This window comes from Engystomops pustulosus, chromosome 3 (assembly GCF_040894005.1).
Source record: "Engystomops pustulosus chromosome 3, aEngPut4.maternal, whole genome shotgun sequence".
NCBI classification, from domain to species: domain Eukaryota; kingdom Metazoa; phylum Chordata; class Amphibia; order Anura; family Leptodactylidae; genus Engystomops; species Engystomops pustulosus.
In genome coordinates this window covers 101,632,169-101,644,743 of record NC_092413.1, presented here as the reverse complement: position 1 = coordinate 101,644,743, position 12,575 = coordinate 101,632,169, and the positions used below count along the sequence as shown (strand labels likewise).

The 12,575-nt window shown below is 37.9% G+C and overlaps 1 protein-coding gene across 37 annotated transcripts in view; it reads right to left on the bottom strand.

Annotated features, from left to right (window-relative positions):
- TRDN (triadin) overlaps positions 1 to 12,575 on the bottom strand; it is a 478,227-nt gene that overhangs the window by 58,021 nt on the left and 407,631 nt on the right. For all 37 annotated transcript variants that reach the window (XM_072141623.1, XM_072141646.1, XM_072141659.1 and 34 more), the window contains one exon: positions 11,009 to 11,050. In XM_072141623.1, coding sequence (XP_071997724.1) covers positions 11,009 to 11,050 — 42 coding nt within the window. The remainder of the gene's footprint in view (positions 1 to 11,008; positions 11,051 to 12,575) is intronic.

Below are 12,575 nucleotides of genomic sequence, written 5' to 3'. Positions count from 1 at the left end.
AAAACTCGGCTTATACAAGAGTATATACGGTACACTGTTGTAACTGTTGTAGTGGAGAAAAATAATATGGATCCTGGTACTAACGACATTGACTTTCACTTTTTATTTATATTTACATTAAAGAAAACAAATCAGATTGTACAATATCCAAGCATATTCGCTCTCCACAAAGAATGAAACCACTTCAGTTTTTTCTTATATTTTGGTTCCCAAACAAGAAAATCTCCCAGGAGAGCCCAAAAGATGATACAACTGAAATTTATGAAAGGTAAAAGTGGGTTGTATGCCAAGAGGTCTAGAGACAAGCTTACAGTTAGAACTTGGTTAGGAGAGCTAAAATGGCAGATACATGACCCCATAATGACCAGACCTTGTCAAAAACTTCTACACAGAGTTGAGTAGTTAGTTGTTCCATTCTACATTTGTCTTGAATGCGTCCTAGCAAATCAGCTTAGGAGGAGAGAGTTGTACTCTTCTAATGCGGCTAGTTTTTGCACCTTATGTATGATCCTGTCTTTTTACTTGTGATACATGTTCAGTTTTTCCTATCTTGGCAGGTGCAAATTTTGGCTTCTTTTTGAGACTTTTTGTTGCAAATGGTTCAAATCCACATGGACACAAGCCACGTAAGGCGGTTATATACAGGAGTGGATACAAGACATGTGAGGGAGTTATATACAGGAGTGGACACAAGCCATGTTAGGGGTTATATACAGGAGAGGATACAAGCCATGTGAAGGGGTTATATACAAGAGTGGACACTACTGTTAATTTGGGATTTAACATGTTTCATTTTTTATGAATTTTGAAACTAATACATTTTGAAACTAATTACAACAGCTGAGGAAAGGTGATTTGCCTTCATAGTAAATGCAATGTTAACACATGCATTAACGCAGCATTTATATTGCGTTTTGTAAACACAAATGTTAACAGTAATGAAATAAGGCAAATCACCTCTCCTCAGCTGTTGTAATTAGTTTCAAAATGTATTAAAAAACGCAATTAAACCGCTATGTGTGACCTCACCCATAGAAGTATCCAATTAAAAAAAAAAGTAAGAATTTTGACAAACGTGGTTACTATGTAAAATGTTAAACATTTAAAGCATTTGAAATAATTCCAATTTACATGTTAAAAATGGGTCCATAAAAAAAAAAAAAAACTTCCATTGCACCACCCCTGGACCAGGTGCAGATTTGCACCTAAAATGTTGCAAAAATAAGCAAAAAAGTGATACATAACTGAAAAGTCACACGGAACATCTGGAAAACTAAGATACATAAGACACACTGCACGAGGTGCAGAACAAGGCGTACTTGAAAAATGACAGGAGAAAAGTCGCAAAACAAATCACAAATATGACAAAAGTCGCACAAATGAGAAAATTTGACTAGCAGAAATAATGATACATGTCCCCCATGGAGTTAGTCTATTCTTATGTTTACATACATCATCTTGATGGTGGAGCGAGATAAGGTATGTAAAGTTTTGTTATTTTGTTATATTCTATAAATATTTATTACTGTGGGGGTTGTACATATGTATTACAGGGGGCTGTATATATGTGTTACTGGGGGGCTGTATACATGTATAACTGGGGGCTGTATATCAGAGTTTACCTACTATTACCCACCATCTGACATGACAGGAATATCCACTGTTATACTCAGCACAAAAGGGCCTGAATGGAAGTGGCTAACAGCATAAAACACTAACCAGCACCACTTACAAGTATATTAATACAACAGGTGCTCCATCACACCAATCATGATAGTATGTTTCTATAAGAGACGCCCACTGAAACACTATACAGTGACACACAAGTTTTCACAGGTTCTTTGCATGCACATGGACATGTGCATGGGTAGTTATTGGCACCCAAAAGTACAGTTCCTTCTAGCTGGTGTTTAGTTTTATGTAGTTTTGAATACCGTAGCTATTTCTCATCTCAGTAAATATTCAAAGTTGTAAAATTCTTTTTGCCTGGTTATTTAAAATAACACTGAATCAAATTATTTGAATGTAGGGAATCTGAAGTGGGAAATTTAAGTCTAGTTATATGGTCAGAAAACATTTAACATTTCTTATCTGATAATAGCTTTGTAATAATTTACTACTTCCACAGTAAGTGGAATAAAAGACTGGCATGGAGTGTTATTGTGGAAAGTGCAATGTTCTAATGTCTCCATTCATTTTATGGTGGAGCACACAGACGTCAGAAGCTATAATTTTTTAGTAAGCACCATTGTTCACAGTTGAAATGCAAATGCAAATAAGCTTTAAAGGCAATAACATTGCATAAATAATTTTAAACACAAACTAAAATCCAGTAATAAATACAAGATGCATTCACATAATATTTTTTCGTTTTCACATTTTATATTCAGATATAAATGTAACGTTTTATGTCCTTGATATTATCGTTTTATCTGGTAGATTATATGGTGAGATTTATAATACCTTTATATATATATATATATATATATATCAGAAATAACCTTTTTTTTATTTTTTTGGTTTTTTGCTCCCAACTTTAAAAAGCTATAATACTGCCCCCTATGTACAACAATATAATTACTTTAATACAGCCCCCTATGTACAAGACTATAACTGCTATAATACTGCCCCCTATGTACAATAATATAACTACAGGCGGTCCCCTACTTAAGAACACTTGACTTACATACAACCCCTAGTTACAAACGGACCTTTGGATATTGGTAATTTATTCTACTTTAGTCCTAGGTTACAATGATCAGGTGTAACAGTTATCAAAGGTGTCAAAAAAGTTCTGGCCGGGGTTACAATGATAAAATATACAGTTCCGACTTACATACAAATTCAACTTAAGAACAACCCTACAGACCCTATCTTGTATGTAACCCGGGGATTGCCTGTACTATAATTTTACAGACAAAAAGGAAAGAAAAAGACACCAATAACAGGTCTGAAAAACAAATGTAAGGGATTGCTCAGTGCGTGGAATCCCAAAATTGGTCCGGTAGCCCAGTTTGAAGCAAGACTTGTAACAATACATGAAAAATGGAGAGTTCCAGCAAAAAAAAAAAAAAAAAAGCAGACCTAAAAATGGACACATAAACAAACTACTGTCCATGTAGTCCTTTTTCCAAGGGTTTTTTTTTTTTTTTATCAAGGATAGCTTTTAAAGACTTTTGTGTAGAAAGGTGTGTAAGGTGCAATTGTGGATACTCATATAAGCGTCATGGGAAGGTGCCTGGGGCCTTTGGCTTGCAGTGGACATTTCATTAAAGGGGGGCTCTGCTATATACACCTAAAGGGGCTCTCTGCAGTGGACATTGCATTAAAGAGGGTCCCTGCAGTGGAAATTTCTTTAAAGGGGGCATATGCTGTCGACATTTCATTAAAGGGGGCTCTACTGTGGACATTTTACTAAAAGGGGCTGTCTGATGTTGATATTTCTTTGTTTACATTAATTTAAAGGGGACTCTGCTGTAGACATTACCTTAAAGGGGGCTTTTCTGTGAACATTTCATTAAAGGGGGCTCTGCTGTGGTAATTTCTGTAAATGAGGGCTCTGCTGTGGCCATTTCTGTAAAAGGTGGCTTTGCTGGGGACGTTTATGTAAATAGGGCTCTGCTGTGGACATTACATTAAAAGGGACACTGCTGTGGATATTTGATTACAAATGGAGCTTTGCTGTTGAAATTTAGTCAAAGGGCCATCTGATGTGGACATTTTATTAAAGGGGGCTCTGCTCTGGACATTTCATTAATGAGGCAAGGCTGCTGCTAGACCTTTCATTAGAGTAGCGGCAGCATTCCCCCCTCAAGTCAATAACTTTTCCCAGTTTTTTTGTAGTAAAATTAGGAGCCTCTGCTTACACAGAGGCTGGGCCAGCCAGGTGCAACTCCAGCTTCTCCTCTAATGTCTGGGAGATGTGGTATGGATGGTAGTTGGGGTGGATGGTTTCATGCAGTTAGGAAATGTGATTGACTTCCCTAAATAAATGGGTTATAAGAACATGTTTTAAGTTCATCATTTAAATACTTTTATGAACATTACAAGATTATGGACATAGAGAATATAAAGTAGCGTTTAAGTCCTAACATCTAGGCACATATTGGTTTGGATGCTGGGGGCAGGGGCCCTAGTTGTGTGAACAGCCCAGGACCCATGGGACACTTAATCCGTCATGGGTAAGATGTCAGTATTGTGTTAAAGAAACCATCCCAATGCCTGGCACTTTGCAAGAAATGACAATTATTTCAGGGCTTGTATGCCAGATAAATGTCAAACAATCCTTGATTAATGCTGAAATGATGCCGAATATAAGAAGATTACCACAGTCACAGTGCCTGGATCTAGGGGGGACATTAATCATAGTGGGTCTCAGTTTCGCCTGTTTTTGCACCTGGTTTGCTCTTCTTTTTGGCTCCTGATCTATGATGGATCTAGTTCTGCCTTAGTAAATGCACTTTGGAATTGTCGCATGTCGCATGATCTCATTTGTGAGCAATAATGAAAAGAAACTGAGAAAAGGTGACAGAACGTTCAGGGCTTCATCTCTGCACAAAAAAAACTATCATTGTGATGTAACTGCAGGGACTAAAAGTTACAGATATGTAAAAAAAAAAATTCTTGCTGAAATGAGTCTTTTCCTTTTTTATTGTAATTTACATGAAATGGAGACTCATAATATTCTCAGATCTGTACAATAAGACAATAATCACTCACAGAGATGATCTCATAGAAAGTGATGAAGTCTAGAGATGAGCGAGCACTAAAATGCTCGAGTGCTCGTTATTCGAGACGAACTTTTCCAGATGCTCGAGTGCTCGTCTCGAATAACGAGCCCCATTGAAGTCAATGGGAGACTCGAGCATTTTTCAAAGGGACCATGGTTCGGGAATAAAATGTGTTAATTAATTGAAAAAGAATGTCTTCTGATAAGTTAGCAGATGTATGCAAACATCTGCAATCTATTCTTCACTGTTCCGCGCGTATATTATCTCCCGACAAGTTAACAGATGTGAAGAACAGTGAAGAATAGAATAAAAACAGTGAACACAGGATCATTTAAGTGAAAAACACAGTGAAGAATAGATTGCAGATGTTCTGCACATCTGCTTACTTGTCGGGAGATACGCTGTCCCGGGATCCGCTGCTCTTCTTCCACTGAAGTCTCCCCGATGTCTCCGTGCCCCTCGATGTCTCCGTGCCCCTCGATGTCTCCGTGCCCCTCGATGTCTCCGTGCCCCTCGATGTCTCCGTGCCCCTCGATGTCTCCGTGCCCCTCGATGTCTCCGTGCCCCTCGATGTCTCCGTGCCCCGATGTCCCCGTGCCCCTCGATGTCTCCGTGCCCCTCGATGTCTCCGTGCCCCTCGATGTCTCCGTGCCCCGATGTCTCCGTGCCCCTCGATGTCTCCGTGCCCCTCGATGTCTCCGTGCCCCTCGATGTCTCCGTGCCCCTCGATGTCTCCGTGCCCCTCGATGTCTCCGTGCCCCTCGATGTCTCCGTGCCCCTCGATGTCTCCGTGCCCCTCGATGTCTCCGTGCCCCTCGATGTCTCCGTGCCCCTCGATGTCTCCGTGCCCCTCGATGTCTCCGTGCCCCGATGTCTCCGTGCCCCTCGATGTCTCCGTGCCCCAATGTCTCCGTGCCGCTCCCTGATGTCTCCGTGCTGCCGCTGCCCCATGTCTCTGTGCTGCTCACCGTGTTCTTCACACATATATATTGTTCTTCACATACTATTTTGTTCGCACCGTTCCGCGCGTATCTTCCGACAAGTAAGCAGATGTGCCGAACATCTGTAATCTATTCTGCACTGTGTTCTGCACTGTGTTTTTCACTTAAATGATCCTGTGTTCACTGTGTTCACTGTTTTTATTCTATTCTTCATTGTTCTTCACTGTGTTTTTTTAATTAAATGCTCGATCTCGAGCAGGGGAAATACTCGTCCGAGCAACGAGCCGTCTCGAGTACCTTAATACTCGAACGAGCATCAAGCTCGGACGAGTATACTCGCTCATCTCTAATGAAGTCGTTACCGGAGAAATTTTACATTATGCAACATGGAAAATACTTCGGAGCAGTTTTAAAGAGGTTATTCTTCATTTGGGAACCTATAATGTATGTTTTTAGTAATGAAAAGGGAAGTTTTTTGGAAGTGCACCTGCTCAGAGGAGGTGCATTTTCTGCACCTATTTTGTGCCTTTTTAGGTGCAAATTTGTGATAGATCCCGTGCAAACATCTGTTTAGGACGCACTCACTATGTCAGATAAGGCGCATGGAATGCGCATAAATGCGCCTAATTAACGAGATGCGCCAGATTTTTGTGCTAAAAGACGCTCAAAACAGTCTAACAGACTATGATTAATGTCCCCCTAGGAGTTAGTGCTCCTGGTTTATCATGTTGGATTTTGATGGTAGATTTCGTTTAATAATTACTTCTGATTTATTAAGACTTTATAGCAAATGCTAAGAAAATATTTTAGTTTGTTAATCACAAAATGTATTTTGTAAACATGTAAACTATTTTGTACGTGATGCTGTTAATTAGGCAATGTAAAGCATAAGGGTTGTATGGCTCAGTTGCGGAAGGTTAATGCTTGCCCTGTGGGCAAGACTCTACATTTGATGTTGGTAAGTTGTGTGCATCAGCAGAAAAGCACTGAAAGGCATGATTGATGTGTTAATGCTCAGCACGTGTTTGGCTGATAGCCCAGCAAACAAAACAAAGCAACCTAAATGATGTAACATTTTCAAGACCATTAGGCAAACATGTGTCAGGTCTTTATTCACTTTGCGAAGGGCAGAAGCAATATTGAATTTTCAAGGCTGTCAGTTAACACCAGTTTGTTAATTAGGCACCAGTGGTGTTTATTTAGTTATACTCTTTTCTCTTGTGACTGCAAAAAACAAGCCAATAGATAAAGAGATGCACCTCAGCTCATTTTACTTATTTTCACAATAAAATATTTTCTACTAAAAAAAGATTCTAACACAGAGCTCTCTATACAGAGTGCATTGTAAATCCCTTAGCAACTAATGCAGTACTTTAGATTTGATGTTCAAGCAAATGTTTGCATTTTTTATTTTAAAAAAACACCTCGAACTATGACATTCTGTTTCTCGGTTGTAGCTGTATGAGGGCCGTGACTTTTTATATTTCTAGTGCAACTGAATGAGGTATTGCATTATAAATTAAAATATGTTTTGTGCTTATTCTCTCAAAGTGTTTAGCTTTTTTTTTTTACTGTATTAAGTTTTAAAAAAAAATATTTTTGCGTACTGACTGATTAGAAGTGATGTGCTTTGTGTGTGAAGGTCACCACTTAGGCCAATGGCTGCCATAACACCGACCAACCAAATGAAAATTGCCGGAGGCATGAACAGTAAAATGCTAAATATGTTACAAAATGTTAACTAAAGAATTTATTTTAAAAAAAAATCCAGAATGAATAACATCAAAAATTGCATACATGAACCCAGCCCTAAAAATGTAGAATTGCTGCAGGCAATATTATATCATGATTATAACATGTAAATCTGATTATTGCTGTTGGTTTATTTTGACTTTACTTAACATTTGGCGACAGATGCGATGCATGGTTTCATATTAAGAACAGTGACTAGCAATCATATTAATCTGGGATTTTATTATCAAACCCTTCATATATTTGCCATTGCACATGTGTAGTATACATATTTACTATAAACTAGCAACTAATCACAGTTTTATTCAGAATTGAAAGTATTTTTTTCCTGAATGTATAATTTCTTGTCCATGTTAGTGTGTAAGTAAAATATAACAGAAATGATGTGTGACATATTACATTTTTAATATTTAACTGCTGTATGTGTCCTTGACATTTTTTATATTGCATCACATATTCTTATAGTTTTCAACATTACAGTAAAAGATGGTTTTGTGGCCCAAAAATCTAATACAGAGACTAAAGGGTTATATTGTATCTCCTGTGCCTATATAGAATACTATAGGAATAACAGTTATATAGGAATTTCTTGCTGCTTCATCACCTCCAATGGGTTAGAACAGTGTTATCGATTAAGTTATCTGAAATGTTACAGAAATACAATAGTCACTTGATGTTTTTTTTACTTGTCTCCCATTATTTCCTCATAGATTGTGAGCCAGCACTCACTCCTTCTGCTCTATAATGGCTATTTTCATATATACAAGTACCCTAATTTAGTACTTCTAATTTTAATTTAGAATATGGAGTATTTTAGTGCTTTATGAAAAAGCTTATAATTAAAGGGACCAGATAACGGTCCAGCTAGGTGGCTGTAGTGTGCTGCCTGGAGGATAGAAAGCAGCAGACAGCACACTACAGCCACCTAGCTGGAAGGCTATCTGCCGGTTGTATTATCTGTTTATTTTGATCTGAAGAAGGTTTTTATAACCGAAACTCGTTACCTAGACTTGAATTTTTATCACTGTTTGTTGTTTTTTTTATAATAAAAGATTTTCAATACAGATTATTTCCAGCTATTTATCACTATTGTAGATATGATTTCGCCTATTAGCGCCCCACGATAGCTTCTTTCTCCTGTTTTTTCCGTTTTTTACACCATCCACCAAGGAGGACCCTGTCAGTAGTAGTAATAGTTCTTGATGCTGCCGAATCCAGCCACTTGAATCTTATTGATGTAGCTAAAGAAATTGACATTGCCACTGGAGAGTTTTCCATAGCACACATGGCACTCTGACTCAGGATACATGGCAGCATGATGATGCATCTGCCACGTATCCTTTTTCCTCGTTCTGGCAGCAGATAAAAGCAAAGGAGGATGCTCGAGCCAGCCAGGGACTGGAAAGGTTTTTTTTATTACCCACAGTTTAGTGAGCATAGAAAGGGGGGAAAGAGAGAGTGGGAGGTAACAATATAATCAAAAAATGTGGGGGCCCACTGAACAATAACAGGTTATAATACTAATATGTAATGAATTGATAAACACCGATTTGAAATTGATGGTCTACCTTAATGATAGGCCTTCAATTTTATAGTACAGGTAGAATACCTTTAATACTACAGTTATAATGTGCCCTTAATAAAATTTGAGATAAAAGTCTTTGCATAAGTAGAAAACCACATAACAACAGTACATTATAGGTATATTGCATATAGCTTGCAGTGTATCATGGATGCATATAATAGGTTTTTTTTTTACAAAGTCTGTGTAAATTCGAACTAAAACAACAGTGATGATTTTCTCATTTTACAAACTCAACTTTATATCACTAAAAACTTAGAATAATAATTATGTATGTATTATATAATATTAATATTTGCAAGCAATTAAGACAATTGGGTATTACTATAGCAATGACACACAAGCACTTGATAGCATTTTTAATTTATTTGCACAAGAATGTAGACAAGTTAATTTGCCAGCCCAGTGAAAATAAAAGAAATAAGCCTTACAGCATAACTAAACACATTTGCATAAATCAATAGCACTGATGATAATAGTAAACTTAGTTATAGAGAAGCTGCTTTCCTTAAGGCATATTATAAAGTTTACTATTATCAACTAATTAAAGTTAAAGAATGTTTTAAGACTCAGTCCAATCACTTTTATGTGGAGTGCACAAGATCATCATCTCAACAGCCTCAGAGAAGTAGAGTGCTGATACACACTAACACTTTATTAACAGGGCAAATGTCACCCATTCTTCCTATTACTGGGGCTTCTGTGAATAGAATACATGTTTCTTTCATGGAAAACTTCATTAAATTAATTTTTTCCTTTCTTACTATGTTTCACATTTTGAATAAAACATGGAAAAAAAATGTTGCGTTAACAATTATTTCCAATATTAGTGTAGACTTTGACTACAAAGTTCTATGATGACACAAGGTATAGTAATTTAGCAGTCTCTTTAGACACTTTTGTCTAGGTCTCTACCACCATTTGGTAAGCTTAATTTAGGTACAATTATAGTTTAAGAAATGTGATACAAGCCAAAACTACACGTTTTCCAAAAAACATTAAACAATTCAAAAAGAAAAGAAAAACCAGAAATTAAACCAGAAAAAAAGAACAGCCCCATTGTTCTCACAATGCCTTAAATAAAATATTTCACCAGGTTATAGCTTTATGAACCATTCATTTATTTAAATGAAACCCAAGTGCTTTGGGAGGCATTGCCAATGCGTCTTGGGTCACGCGGCTCTGGCACCTACAATTCCCCTTTCAAAGCACTAGTAAATGACTCCCTGCTCCCTTTGTACTTTCCCCCTCCCAGAAATCTGGCGGCAGCACAGAGCTCTTATTCTGCAGCAAGATTTCCAGCACAGAGCGAGAAGCACCGAGGGAGCAAGAGGTGGTCACAAATGCTAAGAGCCTCCTGAAGCACTTGTATTTTAGTTAAATGAAGAAAAAGTTAATTTTATGAGAAATCTATCTTATGAACTCTTCTAATAAATATAATGGCCATATTCACACTCCTAATTAATAAATTAATAAGTTACGCAGTGGTAGATTTCCTTTACAAAGAGACAAACATTTTACTTCATAAATAAGTAGTACAGATGAAAGTTATACACAATGCAATATGCTGGATTAACGGTAACTGCATATTTCTCCTTAAGTGTATGTCCTGTTGGAGGGTTGACCACTGACATGAGACAAGGGGCAGAAATATAAGAAAACCCCTCTGCAATACAGCTCTGTACAATACAGTTCTGTACTGGCACCAGGCAGGAAGTAAATATACCAGCCAAAGGGCAACATTTATCAAACCATTTTATTTAATCAATAAATATCAAAGAAAAAAATATATTATTCAAAATAAGAACACAAGTAATGGATAATAAGAGGTAATAATTAAGCATTCCTCTTAATGCTGTGACTGAAAGAGAAATGTGTTCAATAGTTTTTCATTGAACGTACAGTACATATTGTAATGGGACTAAGCCATTAAAAAATGTCAATCCAGTTATTTCTTAGTCTTTAGTATTATGCTTTGGTATATAACTTAAAAAGTTACATACTTTGCTTTTCTTCGTGAATAGCTGCTTCAGTCTCCATGACCTCTGTAAAAAAAACAAAGAAAAAATAGATTTAAAGCCTATAACAGGACATACATAGACTAAAATAGTAGACAGTAATGAAGTTGTTTATATGTCGTTTATACTGTAAACAAACTACTATTGTATTGGCCTGCAAGTGGATATCACCATATTTTCTTTTCCATGTAAACACCATTTATCCATACTAATAAATATTAAGGTGCATTGACATTAGATAAAATTTTTCCAAATTCATTGATTGCAGTGGGTTTGGACGATAGTAAAATTTGCATGAGATTACCCAACTCTCTCCTGACTATCCTCTGATGGCAGATGTCAGGGCAGAAAAGAATCAGGCAAGTTGTAATTCCATTGGTTGGTTCCTACCTGTACGTCTTGTTGCGTAGGGGGGAGTATGAAGAGGGCTCATGGGCTGAGCCCTTGTCTGGGTCATAGGGAGTGGATCCTCCAAAACCATGGACAATGACGTAAGTCGTCACCTGGGACTGGAGTGGTACAAGGTTTTCACAAGAGCCCGCCTCAAAGCAGGTTGGACTTGTTGTGGTGTGGTACCACCAGGTCGTTCCACAGGTGCAACTTTGACCGCGTTGGCAGCCAAGGCGTAGTGCAGAATCGTAAGGCAAACTCATAGACAAGAACAGGCAGGAGATCAAGACAGGCAGCATGGGATCAGAGTCGGGAACGGAATCAAGGTCACAATGGGAAATCAGGATAATCAGAGAGGCATTCTCTTAGGCATGGAAGCACAAAGATCTGGCAGGGGTCACAGCGCCCAATTAGAGGTGTGCTGGCCATTTAAATCTTAGACGGCCATCACGTGTGCGCCCTAGGGTCCGGGGACACGCGCACTGAAGTGAGGAGACCGTCGCTGGAGCATGGGAAGGTGAGCGAGACTGCCCGCGCGGGGGAGAGGGGGCACATGGAGGCACACGGGTGTGTCTGCGACTCGAAACATGAGTCACAGGAGCACCCATGACAGCTCTCTTCATACACACCAGATATTTGCTTCACAATCAAGTAAAAACACGGTGTTAACTCTTCAATCGCTCCGATCGCCGGTTCCCCGTGACATCATCAGGGAACAGCAATCCATTGCCACAAAGATGCGAGGCTATCATGTTTTATGCTATCTATTACAATGTGCAATATGCTGCAAAATCCTAATATGCTGCCATACTGTACAATCAGACAACCTAGGGTTAAAGAAAAATAGTAAACAAAAAAAAAGTTTAAAAAAAAAATAATAATAAAACAACCTAAAAATTCTAATCAACCCCCCCTTTCGCTAGAACTGATAAAAAATAAATAAACCGTAAAAATTGCCATGTCCAAAATGTTTGATCTATCAAAATATAATAACGTTAATTCACTACGTTTAACCCTGTGACAGAAAATTCGAGAAAATGGCACTTTTTTTGCCATTTTGAAAAAATTCTATAAAAAGTGATCTGTCTTTAAAATAATAGCAATGAAAACGTCATACAGTGAGGAACACTACCCCCATACAGTGAGAGACACTACCCCCATA